Source organism: Dendrobium catenatum, unplaced genomic scaffold (genome assembly GCF_001605985.2).
Source record: "Dendrobium catenatum unplaced genomic scaffold, ASM160598v2 fragScaff_scaffold_920, whole genome shotgun sequence".
NCBI lineage: Eukaryota > Viridiplantae > Streptophyta > Magnoliopsida > Asparagales > Orchidaceae > Dendrobium > Dendrobium catenatum.
Window position 1 is genome coordinate 2,407,709 of NW_021319382.1, and position 17,938 is coordinate 2,425,646.

Below are 17,938 nucleotides of genomic sequence, written 5' to 3' on the forward strand. Positions count from 1 at the left end.
CCATGGTTTAAAATTGCGCAATAAGAGGCATGCCTCAACACAATTTCACCCCTTTAAGCCTCAAAGCCCACGTAATGTGTTCAGGATTTGAGGCGTACGCCTCAAGTTTACTAAGGCGCGCCTCGCCTCAAGGTTTAGAGTTGTCCGCCTCTAAAAATAAAAAAAGCTAACATAATATATATATTTGTTCGGTTTAGAACCCCAACCCTTGCGCGGTCTTCCGTCATTTCCCGAAAACAGGTTTTCTCCCTTCTTCTTCGAGTGACCTTTTTCCCTCTTCGTTCGACGTCATCTTCCTTCCACCGCGAGTTGCTCTTCGCCTATTACTTGGAGTTATCTTCTACCGCGAGTTGGGTTAGAGTCTCCTTCGACCAACCGTTGAAAGTTCTTCTTCGTGGTTCCATCCATTAGTCTGTCTGCTCGGTAACGCTTGGTTTCGCTCGGTATCGCTAGGTACATGCTCAGTACCGCTAGGTACATGCTCGGTACCACTCGGTTCAATAATGGTTGGTACCACTAGGTACATGCTCGACACTACTCAGTACCGCTTGGTATCGAGCAGGTACATGCTCGGTACAGCTCAGTACATGATCGGTACTGCTAGGTACATGCCCGGTACCGCTCAATATCTTTCCATACAAACAACAGGTTGAACCCTGCCAGGGGGCAGCGCCCCCTTGGACCCCCGGCAGATCGATATATTATTGTATTCATCATCTTTAGTAATAGTTGTTAGTGTTACTTTGCTTCTTCATGGGTGCATGCTTTGCATAAGTTTTCTTAATGTAGAAAAAGTGAAGCATTATGTTTAGGGAATCGATATATTGTACTAATATATTCTTCTCATAAAGGATGGTCAGAAGTGAGGATAAAGCTGCATCAGGTCATAGAAAAGATCCAGCATAGAAATATAACACTCAGGTGAATGTAGGGGAAGTGATAAAACATATATCTATCTAAAATGCAATTACTGTGATAAAGTTTTGAAGGGTTGTGTGACTAGGATGAAGGATCACCTTTCAAGATCTCACAAGAATGTTGTTCCATGCTCCAAAGTTACTGATACTGTAAGGGAGGAGATAAAGTCATACATGAATAAGTCTACCACGTCAAAACATCTTATACATAAGCAATTTAAGGACAGAGTTGATGTTGGCTCTTATAACGAGAGTGAGCGCAGCATTAGGGATTCATCTTCTTCGATGAAGCCCATTTCATCTAGGGGTACTAGACGTCCTATGGATCCTTATATGATGGACACATCAGAGGATAGGCCTCCTACTACACAAAAGATGACCCTAGAAAATGCAAGGGAGGCACAGAGAAGAGTGTGTAAGGATATATGTAGATTCTTCTACGAAAATGCAATTTCATTTAATATTGCAACATCACCTGCCTATTATAACATGATTTGTTCAATTGGAGCATTTGGGAGAGGGTTCAAACCTCCAACCATGTATGATTTGAGAACATGGATTCTGAAGGAGTTGGAAAACACTGATAAAAGTATCGAAGAAATTAAAAGGACTTGGGCCCAAAAAGGAGTAACAATTATGTCAGATAGGTGATCTGATATCAAACATAGAAGTCTAATAAAAATTATCATTAATAATCCTTATGGTACTGTGTTTTATAGGTCAGTTGAAGCATCTAACCAGGTCAAAGATGCTGAGTTAATATTTGGATTATTAGATAGCATTGTTGAGGAGGTTGAAGAACATTTGGTTGTACAAGTTGTGACAAATAATGCAAGTGCTTACAAGGCTACAGGTAACAAACTTATGGAGAAGAGGAAATATCTGTATTGGACTCCATGTGCAGCACATTGCATAGATCTGATTCTTGAGAAGCTTAGGGAGCTACCTCAACATAAGAATGCAGTTACTGAAATAAAAAAATAACCAAATTTATTTACAACCACTTTTAGGTTCTAGCTCTTATGAGAAAATTTTTAAAGAAAGAAATTCTAAGGCCAGCAGCAACAAGATTTGTCACCGCTTACTTGACCTTAGAGAGCATCTGCTTGACCTTAGAGGCATGCTGAATGCTAGACAATCTTTAGAGGCTATGTTCACACATACACAGTGGTTGAGTTGTGCTTGGGTAAAAAGGCTGAGGAAAAAGAGATTAAAAAAATTATTTTAAATGATAGATTTTGGCAAAATATCTTATATGCCATTACAACAACTAGACCTTTACTTCAAATTTTAAGGATGGTGGATGTTGAGAAGAAGCCTGCAATGTGTTTTATTTACAATGTCATGGATGAAGTCAAAGAATGATTGCCTCCAACTTAGGAGGCGAAGAGGGTAGCTTTAGGAAAATTTGGAATATTATTGATGATAGGTGAGAGCTACAACTTCACAGGCACTTGCATGCAGCTGATTATTATCTAAACCCTCAGTATCAATATACAGAGAACAAGTCTATAAACCCTGAAATAAAGTTGGGATTGTATCATTGTATGGATCGGCTAATAAGTGATGCAACTGAAAGATTAAATGTTGGCATGCAATTGATACCTTTTAGGAACAAAGAAGGTTTTTTTTGGATTAACAAGCAAATAATACAATTGTCAAATGATCTCTAGGTAATTTTATTTAATGTTTTAAACATTTATTTAAAAGTTATTTTTTTCGCACTAATTAAACTCTCTTATATAAATATTAGTTGAGTAGTGGATTCAATTTGACGATGAGACTCCAGAATTGTAGTGTTTTATTGTGAAAGTTTTGGGTTTGGTATTCTCTTCATTTGACTGTGAAAGAAATTGGAGTACCTACAACCAAGTACATACAAAGAAGAGAAATCGCTTGTCTACATTGATGATGAATTAATTGGTGTACATTATATACAATAGGAGACTCAAAGATAGAAATTTGAAGAAAAATGATTAATGGATGATGAAGATTATTTGCTTTGCGATGATGTGGAATTTGATGATGAGTGGTTTGTAAATGATGAAGTTGAAGTGATGTCGTATGAATTACAAGATTAAGATTTAAATGTTGATTTCTTTGATGGTCTTAAAGTATCTACATCCACCACAACTCAAGAATAAATAAAAAAAAGGTATATAAATAATCTAGTTTTCTTAGACTTTTATTAATGTATTACACTATTATTTAATTTGATATTGTTCAAAAATATTTATGGAAGAGAAAGATAACTGATATTGAGGAAGGACCTGATTGGGAGACATTGGCCTCTATAGGAGAGGAGAGGGGGGGGGGAGAGAGCGATTCATCATAATGATGATTCAAATAAAGACCCCCTTAGTGATGACAGTGCTGACGACTAATGAGTTCTTATGTGATATGTCATTGCTATTTATTTTTGGAATTATATGTTAATGAAAAGAATATTGTGATTTGAGAAAGATAGAGTTTGAGTTGAACTATATTTCATGTTGTCTTATTATTTGGATATTTTGATTTCACTTCATATTTTGTACATTTTTATATTTTATATATCATTTACTCATTAGTATATACAAATTTAACATTTTATGTTTATGCAATTTTTTGATTTTGAGGCTTACGCCTCACCTCACAAACGAAAAACGCCTCAATACCCGATTACGCAATTTTAAACATTGATCATGACTTAAGGATATGTATCCAGGAGCTGTTACTTGTATTCAAACAAGGTGATTTGACCAAGTATTTTCCCATTTCAGTTGGATTCTATCAAGGATCAGCTTTAAGTCCATTGCTTTTTGTTTTAGTTATAGATGTTCTTACTAGACATTTGCAAGAGGATGCACCCTCGTGTATGCTTTTTGTTGATGATATTTTTCTTGTTGATAAGACTAGAGAGAGTTGAAGGTAAATTTGAATTATTGAGGTCAATCTTAGAGTTTAAAGATTTTCGTTTGAGTAGACCTAAAACCGAATACATTAATTATAATTTTAGTAGTAATATCTAGTGGGAGAATTGTGACTTTGAGCGATCAAGTCATTAAATAGAGTATATATTTTAGATATCTCAGGTTTATTGTCTAGAGTGATGGTGAAAATGATGGGGATATTATTAGTAGAATTCAAGTTAGATGGTTAAAGTGGAGGAATGCATTGGGCTGTCGTGTGATAGAAAAGTACCCCTAAAACTTGAGGGAAAATTATATAAGATGGTGGTGAGACCTGCAATGCTTTATGGAGTATAATGTTGGCTATTAAAAGAGAGGCATACAATTAAGTTAAGTGTTGTAGAAATGAGGATGCTCAAGTGGATGAGTGGCTTTACTCTTAGAGACAAAATGTGAAACGAGCATACACATGAGAAGGTTGGAGTGGCTCCAATGGTAGATAAGATTAGAGAGAGCCGTCTTAGAAGGTTTGGTCACATAAAACGCTGGTCTTCTGATGACCCTGTCAGGAGAGTATATGAATTAGATTTGACCTATATTAAGAGAGAAAGAAGTAGACCTAAAAAGACTTGGTTAGAAAATATTAAAAATAACATTTTTTTTATTAGATTTAAATGAGAATTTAACTCTTAACAAGACACAATGGAGAAAAAAGATTCACGTAGCCGATCCCATGTAGTGGGATAAATGCTTGATATTGTTGTTATTGTTGTACATAAAATGATGCATTTAAAAAAGAATAAGATATGATATGAACGCAAGTTGAATAAGGTATATGCAAATGTTGAGCAACCTTTTAAATGTTTTTTTTTTCTTTGTATTACAGGTGTTATTTTCCAAACAATATAGATTTGGATTACTATTATTTGTTACCTTGCTAGCATCTGAATGACATAGCTGGCACTGTGGTCTGAGCCAAACCATAACATGCCATGATGGAAAACACTACTACGAGGACATTCAAGATGCAATATTTACCACCAAAAAAAAATATTATACGCTCACTCTTGCAATTGATGTCAGATAGAAATCCATAATAGAATTTCAAATTAAAAAATAAATGCAAAGCCCTCATAATACAAGTATGTTATGTTCAATGCTCTACAGAATTTCAACCATTTCCCAGACTACGCTGAAGGAAGCTTCATAGACTGGAAACAATTTTTTGTATCCTAACAGGCTGATAGTAAGACCTCCTCTACAATAAACTATTCAATAACCGACAAAAAATTGCCCTCATCATTATGAATACGAGTAAAAGTCCCCATCCATCCATAAAAGATCAAAAGATAATTAAAAATACTACATACAAGCATAAACAATTACATCATTTGTGAGTTTGAATAAAATACTCACTTAAAAAGAAATTAATAAAAAAGTTTACCTTGTGTGTGACCAGGAGTTTCCATTACAAGCACCTGATGGCCTGCAAACATCCATGTATCTCCATCATGAAGGGCTATATCAATGCCAGGAATGTTATCCTTATCCTTGCCACAACCAATCACCTATATCCAGTAGGAGACTACGAAATATTATTTTAAGAAAAGCTTACAAAGAACCATCATAACAAAATGTACCTCTGAATATCTAGATTAGAAATATCGTCAGAACATTTTTTTTTGTGTGCATATCATGATTTTAAATAACTAAGTTTTACTTGATTAATAAAATAATAAAATCATCTAGAATCCTCTTCAAAATTAAAATGATAGCATATCAAAGAGAAACCTAAACTTTCTTCAGTTAGACAATTCATCATTTTCATTGAATAATTTATACAAATTGTTAACCTACTCTCAGGTTTACCGCTCTATACTTCAACTTGCAATGAAAAGCACCAAAGATCAACACTTACTAACACCTATTTCATGGGTTCAAAAATTTGCTTTCAACACCAGAAATGAATTTTTAAATTTCAATTGTCACACCTCAGAAAACAACTTAAAATGCTTCCAGGAATTCACCCCATTTCCATTTGAGACTGTACTGTCTTAATTGTTAGTCAATATAGTGCATGCATTTTGCTCGAAACAAGTAATTTCTCCAGCAATGTTAAGTTGTATTTCCAATATATTCCATTTGTGAAAATGCAATAGCATGCAAGGTTTAAAGTTCTCCCTAACTATTCCACTGGGTAGCATAATGAAAATAGCATAACAACATTGAACAAAACCAAAACCCTTCCATATGTGGGATATTTCAAAGAAGCCATAAGAGGTGGTGTCCTCAAATAAACAATATCATGAATATTCGAATTCTTGATTGAATAAACAATTAGGTCAGTGATATCATATTCCAATATTTTTGAATAAAAATTGAGATAATGCTCGTCTAATAAACTCTAATAATAGCTTAAGATTTTATGGAGGAACAACAGTAATCTTTTATGTTTATAAGGAACTTTGTCTACCATTCCATAGTTGGCCAACCTATGTTATGTCATTCTTCGCTGCATGCCATGCAGATAATTAGTTCAAAATGATATAACCAGGAGTTAAGAAAAAACTGATAATTATGGATGGTAAACAAAAATTCAGCTGCATTAGTTTGGTTCCAACAACCTTTCACTATGAATGTTCAATCCCATCCAATTGGTATTGGGCTTGGAGATAAATTCATTGACTTTAGCTTTCTGTATAAAAGTTCAGTTTACCCAAAGCAAAATCCTCAAAGGATAAAAGAATATGGAGGCAGACATATTTACTCAATATGGACAACACTCAACAACAGGGTCAAATACAACTTTCACAATAAGTAAAACTTTAAATTTTATTGATTCTCCAAGGTTAGGATAAATATGCTATTGCTAATGCTGACGATGGTGATGATATTATATCTATTTAACAAAAAATCATTCAAAACCATCTAATGTACCCATTTGTTTCTCGGTTGCTACTCATACTTTCCATCTTATTGATCTTCTTCCCCTTTTCTCTTCTCCCTTATTTTTCCTTCCCCTTATTCCTTCTTATGCTCACTCAATGTCTCTGGATCCATGGACCGACCAGTCATTCTTCCATTCAACTATTTTTTTTCACTTTCCCCTTTTTTCTGTTATTTTCCCTTTTTCACATTCATTTATCTTCTACCTTCCAGTTAACCCTCATCTCCACTCCCCAAACAATAGCACCCACTTAATCTTGAGGTCCTTCACTCCAACCCTCGCATCAAATTCCTTCCATCGATTGAAGGAGCCAACACAAATAAAGTGTAGTTGGTTGTCCATTGCAAGCTATCCAATCTCAGTTTAGGTCCAGTTCCAGACTTTAAGAAAATAAATTGGGTTGATTCAGCTCTCAAATTCAGATACAGTTAAACCAAAAAAAAACAAGTGCATCCTCGATCCCAACATTGCTATCCATGCTAGTTAGATATTTAATAGGCAACCACCAACCTCAAAAGCTACTAGAAAATATAGTAAAAATCTGTGAAAATTTTCTATTAACTGGGACATGAATTGACTATTCTATTTTTTATGAAAAAACCTCCCAAGTATTCTTTATTAGAGGGTAAATTGAACAGAAAAACTAATTAATTGTATATTCTATATTTTAATGAGAAGTTCATCAATAATTTCTTGCTAGGGTGAGATTCTTAATGCAAGATAATTTCTCTGTTGATCTCTTTCATGATGATATAAATGAAAGAATTCAAAGTTGCTATTGATTATACAACAGAGAAAGGAATTTGTCTCATACCTTTGCACCATACCTTTCTTTTAACTCCATATTACCGCCAATGTGATCATAATGATGATGAGTATTGAGGATATATGTTAAGTTCTGATTTCTTCGTGTTAGTGCATCTATGACGGGCAAAGCATCTGAAGGATCAACAACTCCAACTGTACCAGTGTCAATATCATGCAAAAGATATGCATAATTATCATGCAAGCAAGGAACCTGTAGATTAACAGCAGCAACAAGATATTCAGTTGCAGAACAGATTGACCATATAAGATTAGGATGCAAACAGAAAAAAATTATTCACAAGGCAGTACTTAAATAATAAGTTGATCAAATGAGGTGTGGAACTTAAAAATTTAAGAAAAGGATTCCTGAAGCTGAAACTATGTCTAAGCAAACAATTGCAACTATCTCTCACTATTCAAGGAAGATGCCAAGGATTAAACCAATATAAATCTAAGGAATACTTTGAATCTAATATAATCAGGTCCTGGCTACAGCAAGTATAACAAATTTCTACTCAATGAATTCCAGAGGTGATGCTAATAGGATATGCCATTATGTGATGCTAATAATGCATATAGCTCAATATTTAAGGAAAAAAAACTTTTAACATAATTATTTTCTATACTTGTATGCTATGATTTTTTTTACCTTGGTTCATCATAAAAAATGAATTTAAATAAATAAATTCTTTTATAAAAAATTAAACAGCCGTGCGCAACTTGTATTAATTATTCTAATAATTTCACATTCAGAAGTTCTTATTTATACCTGTTTAAATCAAAAGATTGGAAAAAATGGAATAAGACTTGCACGCATAAGGAAAACGTTTATGTAGAAAGCTCACCAATTCGATATGCAAAGAAGAATCCAGACCAGAGATGCTACAAAAATGTGAAACTCCCAATAACTGGCTTCCTCCTCGCAATAATTTGATAGGTCTTAGAGCAATATTGCCCAAGCCATACAGTAGATGTTTCCCAAACCAACTTTTCCTAATGTTCGGCAACATAGAAGCTTGTCCTCTTACCTGAAATCAATCAAATAGAAAATCAAAAAGGCTATATAAATATTAAACAAAACATGCTACACTGCACAAGACCGTTAAATCAAGAAAAGCAAGGGGCGCTGGAAAGTCGATGAGACTCAACCATGTCATAAAAAGGCAAACAAAATTTCATGTGCGAAAGACTTCAAAAAATGTCACCAATATTTGTTCTGTACTTTTAATGAATCTACAGATGTTAAAATACATCCGATCAAACGAATCTTCAGATCTCAATCCATTAAAGGAGACTTACTTACATAACACTCAAAAATATCTTATTTACATACTTAAAACCAATTTCAGAGATAAAAACAAAGCGTAGTTGTTTAAAACAAAATTAGTTGTCTCGCAACTAATTCAAACAAAAACAGCAAAAGCACTATTTGTACTGAGCAAGGTTGGGGCACAATTCTGAGCTCCTAAAAAACTAAAGTGAAGCAACCTACTTAACACAAGAGAGATGAAACAGCTCAATTCATAGATATGTGGGGGAAGCATTAACGGGACTTCGAGAAGACCCAATTCATGGAATCTAAACAAAGAGGACGATAAGAATACAACATAGGATCCCACCAAAAAATAATAATTTTTAATAAGAAGAATGAGGAAGCGAGAATGATCAAAATACGAGCAGGAGAAGCGAAATCAAGTGCAAAGACGAACCCTAGAACAGGGGAGAGAGACCATGAAAGAGGAGACCTTTGAAAGCATGACGAGCAGCAGCGATGGCGATCGTAGGAGGGAAAGAGAAAAAAAAAAAAAAACAAAGGTCGCTACTTTCTTTTTCTTTCTCTCTCCACAAGGACAAGAACAGGCTGACTAAGAGAGACGCGTACCATCCACTAATCTACTATTGTAGTAGTGAAAAAAAAAAACGAATTTGACCTCTGTGTGCTCTCCTTTTGTAAGTTTAAGTGGAAAAATGGGATGGGCGGTGGAAACCCCGGCAAATCCGGCAGAAAATCTCGGCTACCACCGGTCAATAAATATTCCGGTTTTTTTTTTCTTTTAAGAAAATAAAGTTATTATAGGGATTCCGGCAATCGGCAGCTTTTTTTGGTCGTGTCTTATGTTTTTAGGGCATCTCCAACCGACCTCCAAACGCTTGAATGGAGCTCCCGGCCAGCTCCAGCCGAACTGCAAAATTTACGCTATATGGCTGCGGGTGAACAGTGGGACGCCAATATTGGCGTTGCACTGTTCATCTCCGCCATTTTTACCACTCTACCGAACTTGTCGCGGGAAAAAAAGAGGCGACGGTTAACTGCAAAAGAGTGAAAAACGCGTTCCATTGGAGATGAAATCACGGCATTTTGTAGTTTCCGGCATTTTGGAGTGAAAAATGAGATTTTCGGTTGGAGATGATCTTAGTACGTAATCGCAAAAGTCGAAAAATAAATTAGTCAATTAAATTACTTTGAACTATTAATAAAAAAATGCATGTATAAAATATATAATATTTTTTATGATCTGCGATATATTCTTTTAAAATATTTTTATCCATTAATTTAAAATATTTATTTAAACATCATTTTTTTATCTTCTTAAATTGTAATGTGAAATAAAAAAAATGTATATCTAAAACTATTTGAGCCAAATTCAAGTTAATTATGTTCATTAGGAGACACCAACATAGCAAGCCAGCCATAAGAAGGCACCTTCATTGTGGTAACCTTGCCAACGAGTCAAAGGCTTCGTTTGGGACGGCTTTTTTATTGCTTCTTAAAACAGCTTTCTAGTATAAAAATTAAAATTTTTGTACTAAAAAGCTACTTTAAGAAGCAATAAAAAAGCCGTCTCAAACGAAGCAAAAGTGTCCCAAGCCTAATAGACAACTAAAAACAACAAAATAAGTCACCTAACTTGTATATTTATTTGACCCAAGAGGCCGACTAGACAAATTCATCTAAACTTGTTAATATAATAACAAATGAGAATATGAAAATAGAAGGTGGAGACAGTCAACAACTTCGAATTGGTCTTATATATATAGTTTAGGATGGGATTTATGGGAAAAATATTGGTTAATGAGTGTTTGATGGTGCTGAGGTGACAAAAGAGTTCTACAATAAAGAATTTTTTAATAAAAAATATATATCATTATGTGAGGGTCAACTAAGCCTTCTCTTCTTGAGAGAAGTACCTAAAATTTCAAACACAATAATCTTCCTTTTTCTCTTCATTCCATTAGACTTAAATAGTTTCGCATGGAATAATTGAATTCATTAGGAGAAGGGAGGGGGAGGGGGAAAACTATTGAAAGAGAGAGAGAGAGAGAGAGAGAGAGAGAGAGAGAGAGAGAGAGAGAGAGAGTTGTAACTTTCAATAAACCATAGTGTCGTGATTAATTTGAATTAATTCATTCAATTAAACATAAGCAAATAAGGAACTGTCCAATCCCTCAAAGATTTGAAATTTAAAATTTTATATTTTCACTGTATAATCATTATTATAATTCGTAATCATCATATCAAAGTATATTATAATATTTAACACATAAATAAACATAAATTTAAATTTTTATTGATTTATTTTTCTCCTGCTACTTTGTCCTTGAATCTTCTAAGCTTCCTTCGTACTCTAAGCTCTTGAGGTTGGGGTTCTAGATTAAGTTTGGCTCTTAAAAGTTTATGTGTGGGTACCGCATTCATAATAGTATTACCTTTAATAACCAGTTTACATCTTTTATGCTTTCACATAATTTACATGTAGAAAATGCTTATCATTCTCCATTCTTAAGCTATAGCCACTTTCATACACCTCATAGTATTAACATATTCCTTTACAAGTTGAGCTCTATCTTCATCATGAAAAGTGGTGTCATCATGGATCTCTACATCCTCTACTTTTTCATCTTCCTTCCCATATAAGAGCATTATTTTTCCTTAAATTGATCTTGTTTGTGCCTTTTTTTGGTGCCATTTAATGCTAAATTTTCTTTTATCCACATAAAAGTGGGTTCATTGATGATCTTCTTGTGTTTGACACTAGAAGATGAAGGGCTAGGTCTAGCAGTAGACCTTTTGATTTGAACGGGAAAGTTGGGTATGTGGATACTTGACCCCAAGACATAAATGCAACTTATGATTTCTTATGCTTTTCAAGGAGTAAATTATAATAATGAGCATCTTCAAGGGTCTATATATGGAAATTGAATTTCTACCTCTTTAGACCAACTATAGATTTATTAGCTAGTTGTAAATTCTATATAGGACAGTTTATCCTAGACACAAGGTCCTCAATTATATTTATGCAATCCATTACATGCATGTTTCCTTGCCTTATGTCAATGACTATTGATTTAGTTTCTTTTCATGATTTATAGAGTAGTCTTTATCCCTTAGCATTTCATCGATCTCTACCTTGGTGATAAGATTAAATTATGTATAATCCAAATTACATCTATTTCTATAAAAATGTCATTTAATTTTATCATTTTAAGCATAAAATAAAAAATAATATCTTAAAGATTAAGGGAGCACCATGGCTCCATAGATAGAGTGCTAGAGCACTACACTTACCCTAGTGTTGGAGCATTACCAGTTTGGTCTTATAATGGTAGAGGCCAAATTTAATATAAGAGTAAGGCACTAAGGCGATAGATATATAGAGAGCGCCGCAGTGCAAGACCAACCGCTGCAACGCATAATCACTGTAGTAGAATATAATTATAAATTGTTAAATAGACAAATTGATAAAAAAAAAATGATGAACCAACATGTTAAGTTAGCAGCGCTGCAGTGCTACCTAATTAGTGCCATGGTTCTAGTTCAATATATATATAGTTTAGGATGGGATTTTATGGGGAAAATATTGGTTAATGAGTGTTTGATGGTGATGAGGTGACAAAAGAGTTCTACATTAAGTGAGGGTCAACTAAGCCTTCTCTTATTGAGAGAAGTACCTAAAATTTCAAACACAATAATCGTCCTTTTTCTCTTCATTCCATTAGACTTAAATAGCTTTGCATGGAATAATTGAATTAATTAGGAGAAGAGAGAGGGGGAGGGGGAAAACTATTGTAAGAGAGAGAGAGAGAGTTGTAACTTTCAATAAACCATAGTGTCATGATTAATTTGAATTAATTCATTCAATTAAACATAAGCAAATAAGGAACTATCCAATCCCTCAAAGATTTGAAACTTAAAATTTTATATTTTCACTATATAATTATTATTATAACTCGTAATCATCATAGCAAAGTATATTATAATATTTAACACATAAATAAACATAAACTTAAATTTTTATTTATTTATTTTTCTCGTGCTACTTTGTCCTTGAATCTTCTAAGCTTCCTTCGTACTCTAAGCTCTTGAGGTTGGGATTCTAGATTAAGGTTGGCTCTTAAAAATTTATGTGAAGCATTTTATCAGTATGAACTCTTCCATTGTTCCTTCAGATCCTACTTCTTATACAGAAGCTATCAAACTCCTAGTTTGGCGTCAATCCATGTATGATGAGTTTGCTGCACTTCAACAACAAGGCACTTGGAAATTAGTCCCTCCTCCAACACAGAATGTTTTGGGATGCAAATGGAATTTTAAAACTGAACTCAATTCTGATGGAACTGTTGCAAGATGCACGGCTCGCTTAGTCATATAAGGTTGTCGTCAACAATACAGTCTAGATTATCTTCATACCTTTAGTCTAGTGGCTAAGCTTCCCACTATATGCATTCTACTTATGGTTGCGAGTACTTTCAAATAGAATGGTCTTCAACTTGATGTATCGAATGCTTTTCTTTATGGCAACCTTATTAATACAATTTACATGTCTCAACCAACTGGCTTCAAAGACTCTTTACACCTGGACTATGCTTGCTTATTGCAAAATTCTATTTATGGTTTAAAACAATCATCACGCTAATGGTTTGAGATTTTTTCATCATATCTGATTCAATATGGCTTCATTCATAGCATAGCTGATCGCACTTTATTAATTATCACAAGCATTCAACATTTATCTATATTCTAGTTTATGTAGATGACGTTGTGCTCACCGAAAATGATGATGAAACAATTAGCCATCTTCTATCAGATCTTAATGACATATTTAGCATGAGAAATCTTGGGCATATCTCTTATTTCTGGATTTCATTTGTCTCAATCCAAATATGTACCAGAATTACTTCACAAGGCTGGAATGTCTGAATGTAAGCCTATATATACGCCTATTGCTTCAAAGACATCACCTTCTGCATCCAAACTATAGCCACTTTCATACACCTTATGGTATTAACATATTCTTTTACAAGTTGAGTTCTATCTTCATCATGCAAAGTGGTGTCATCATGGATCTCTGCATCCTCTACTTTTTCATCTTCCTTCCCATATAAGAGCATGATTTTTCGTTAAATTGTTCTTGTTTGTGCCTTTTTTTGGTGCCATTTAATGCAAAATATTCTATTATCCACATAAAAGTGGGTTAATTGATGATCTTCTTGTGTTGGACACTAGAAGATGAAGGGCCAGGTCTAGTAGTAGACCTTTTGATTTGAACGGGAAAGTTGGGTATGTGGATACTTGACCCCAAGACATAAATGTAACTTATCATTTCTTATGCTTTTCAAGGAGTAAATTATAATAATGAGCATCTTCAAGGGTCTATGGAAATTGAATTTCTACCTCTTTGGAACAACTATAGACTTATTAGCTAGTTGCAAATTCTATATAGGCCAGTTTATCCTAGACACAGTCCTCAATTATATATATTTATGCAGTCCATTACATGCATGTTTCCTTGCCTTAATATCAACGACTATCAATTTAGTTTCTTTTCATGATTTATAGAGTAGTCTTTATCCCTTAGCATTTCATCGATCTCTACCTTGGTGATAAGATAAAATTATGTAAAATCCAAATTACATCTATTTTTATAAAAATGTCATTTAATTTTATCATTTTAAGCATAAAATAAACAATAATATCTTAAAGATTAAGGGAGCACCATAGCTCCATAGATAGAGTGCCAGAGCACTACACTTACCCTAGTGTTGGAGCATTACCAGTTTAGCCTTATAATGGTAGAGGCCAAATTTAATATAAGAGTAAGGCACTAAGGTGATATATAGGGAGCGCCGCAGTGCAAGACCAACCACTGCAACGCAAAATCACTGCAGTATAATATAATTATAAATTGTTAAATAGACAAATTGATAAAAAATTTGATGAACCAACATGTTAATTTAGCAGCGCTGCAGTGCTACCTAATTAGTGTCATGGTTCTAGTTCAATTATTTGTCAAAACTATAAATAGAGAGCTTATTTCTTATGTACGGGAACTAAAGAGTGAGAGGAGGTGTTGCTACAATAATTGGCTAGCAATATGTTTATTTTCTATTAATTAGATATACTTTAGAGAGAAGGGAAGGAGTGCAAGATTCTATAATGGAGTTATAACGGATTTCCTAGTGATATCTATTCATACTTTTCTCTTGTATCTTTATTTTCTATATTGTAATTTGTAATGAAGTTTGTTTTATTTTGTTTAATATTCATGTCTGGTTAAAACTATTTTACGGGCTATGATGCTCTAAAAATCATGTATGCTTTAGATTAAATTATAATTTTAAGAATTAATTTATTTTTTTTAAAATCCTCCATGCTTAATTTAGTTTATGTAGAGGCTTTTCATGAACATAAAATATAGTATGATATACAACCTCAATCAAGGAGTAGAAAAATAATTAAGGGATTTAAAATTTAACTTTATCCTGTATAGACATATGGTGGTTAGAGTTTTGGGATCTTAAGATGATATTAAAATTATAGCTGAGAGAAATTTTAGCTGAACATTCTAATGAACTTGATTGAGATGAGGAATAATTATAATCTAATTCACATCAACATTAGGAAATTACTTATTTAATTATCCTTTTATTCATTTTACATTGTTAAACAAATTGCTGATTTATTCTTATCGTTATCTTTACATAACTTGTTATGTGTTCGTGTTGTTGTTCTTTTTGCTAAAATTTAATATTGTTGTATTGTATTTGTTCAAAAGTGTTGTGATTTACATTTTTTATCTTATGTGTGTTACAATTGCATGAATAATATAAACCAACTAAGAGAAAGCTTATTTAATTCTGAAATAAAAAGAATCTTTTAAAAAATTAAAAAAATCTAAAAAAATTATAAAAATAAATATAAATGCTTACCCAATTTAGAAGAATGCCCAACCTAGACCACTTAGAGAATATACTAATCCTATGGTTAACGGTATACACCAAAGTATCAATAAACCTAATATTAGGCTAGCAACTTTGAGCTAAAGCTTGCTTTCATTCAAATGGTACATGTTGCAGATCTGGGCTCAAGTCATGTGATTTTGATGATAACAAATATTATTATTTTTATTTACTATGATATCTCATAATAATTAAATTTCATTGCATATATATTTTCTCTGTTGAATACTAACATTTCAGATCCAAAAGCTCACTCTCAAGCTAGCTTAATATCGGATAAACTAGGACTGAGTCAAGTCTATAATTTTAATTTAAATGCATGTTCTACATTTTCTTGAGTCAATTATAATATGGTGAATCCTGAAGCTAAGTAACCTTGCATACACACACTTAAGAGAGTGAGTAAAGGGAGAAAGAGAAAATTAAATTTTCTGACCAAATCATATAGGATGATTTTCGATCATCTTGGACAATCTGTTCAGTTCACAACCCTAATTAGAGCATCTGGGTCATGTAAACCTGATTAAGCAAATCATCTTGGACGATACTCCCATCATCTTAGACGATATGCTTAAATCACAAAAACCAGCCGTCAAACTCATTTAGGCAAGATTTTAAAACTATCAAATTTGTACTAATCATACAGGACAATCATCTCTAAATTGATAAGGTGATTAAGAGAGTAATTAAGATAAGATTGATCGATCATATCATCCGGGATGATCGCAAAATCATATTGTATATTGTTGTTACAGCATTGAGTAAAAAATAGTATATTTTATTCTTGTGAAGGCTATATTGTTATTTGATATTATGGGGTACACTGAATAAATCAAAAATATAAGCACAAAATAAGTGTAATACATTCTCCATTAGAACTTCTCCCACTTAGATAAGTAAGTAATGGCTTCTAACATGAATTTTTATTCAGTTGATGGAGGATATATTGTAACTATAATATATATACCCTAACATTCAAATAATTTTGAGGAAATTTTTTGATGTAGGAAATTTGGAGATAAATGTGAAATAGGATTGTGAACCTAGTATTGATGACATTTCTTTTTAAAGTTCATGCAATCTTATGTAATAGTTGGATTGTAGTATCTTAGAATTTTGAATTTTAACTTTATTTTAGGGCCAAATTGCTGAACTCCACCCAAAACCCCCTGGACTTTAGTCATAACTTTATGAGCTTTATTTTTTGTCAAGAAAACGAATCTATAGTTATTCAAATGAAAAATGATATAGAATATCAATAATTAAAATTAAAGTGTTATATAATGCTCTCTCTTGAATTTAGAGGCAAGAGAAACATTTAAAGGGAGTTATCCTTGGCTAAAGAAATCAAAGAAAACTACCTCCAATTCCCATCTTAATCAATATATGAACTCAAAATTGGATCTTGGTCTTTTGTTTATGAAGGCCAGAAGTTCAAGGTAAGTTGGGGGGTAGGATTTGCCAACTTTCAATAAAAGCATATATATAGGATCTTCTTTTATACTTGAAAGTTCTTTAGTCCATTTAATTAAGGAATTAGCCTTGTTTTTATGGTTTCTAGGTAGTCTAATGAGAGTAAAATTAGCTATACTTAAAGTAAAAGTATAACTTTTTTATGGCAGGCATAAAAGTTTGGTTTTGATGCTTTAGGGATTAATCTTCAAATAGTCAATTTCAATACCCCTCTGGATAACTATGAATCTCATAATTTTCTTGAGGAACTCCAAATAAACATTTTAGTATATTCTTTTTTAACTAATATTTCTTATTGCATTGAAATATTGTTCTCAATAAGTTACATGATCATTAGTTTCTTTTAATGCTACTATCATCAAGGCAACACTCAACCTTAGATGTAAGAGATTAAAAAAAAAATGTGTCCTGGTATGTTGATAAAAGCCATCCAAATAAATAAATAAATAAAAATTAAAAATGATAAAAAAGAGAGTTGCTAGAATCTATCTCGACTATCACTAGAATAAGGGCATCTCCAACCGAAATTCTCATTTTTCACTGCAAAATGCAGTAAAATCAAAAAGTGTCGTGATTCATCTCCAGCGGAACACCATTTTGCCCCCAAATCATCGCTCGTTTCTTTCGCGCCTTTCTCAGACGAGTTCGGTAGAGAGAAAGAAATG

At 33.1% G+C, this 17,938-nt stretch overlaps 1 protein-coding gene across 6 annotated transcripts in view; it reads right to left on the reverse strand.

Moving 5' to 3' along the window:
* LOC110113297 (probable hydroxyacylglutathione hydrolase 2, chloroplastic) overlaps positions 1 to 9,611 on the reverse strand; it is a 24,429-nt gene extending 14,818 nt beyond the window's left edge. Inside the window, exons 1-4 of one of the 6 annotated variants that reach the window (XM_020845817.2) lie at positions 9,494 to 9,611; positions 8,408 to 8,590; positions 7,570 to 7,773; positions 5,253 to 5,376 (exon numbers count right to left, since the gene is read on the reverse strand). In XM_020845817.2, the coding sequence (XP_020701476.1) occupies positions 5,253 to 5,376; positions 7,570 to 7,773; positions 8,408 to 8,572 (493 nt within the window). In that variant the 5' untranslated portion in view covers positions 8,573 to 8,590; positions 9,494 to 9,611. Of the gene's footprint in view, positions 1 to 5,252; positions 5,377 to 7,569; positions 7,774 to 8,407; positions 8,591 to 9,054; positions 9,078 to 9,271; positions 9,466 to 9,493 lie in introns of those variants that run through there. The other 5 variants (XM_028697364.1, XM_020845816.2, XM_020845814.2 and 2 more) reach the window with 5 other exon arrangements.
* Positions 9,612 to 17,938: the final 8,327 nt, after the last annotated feature.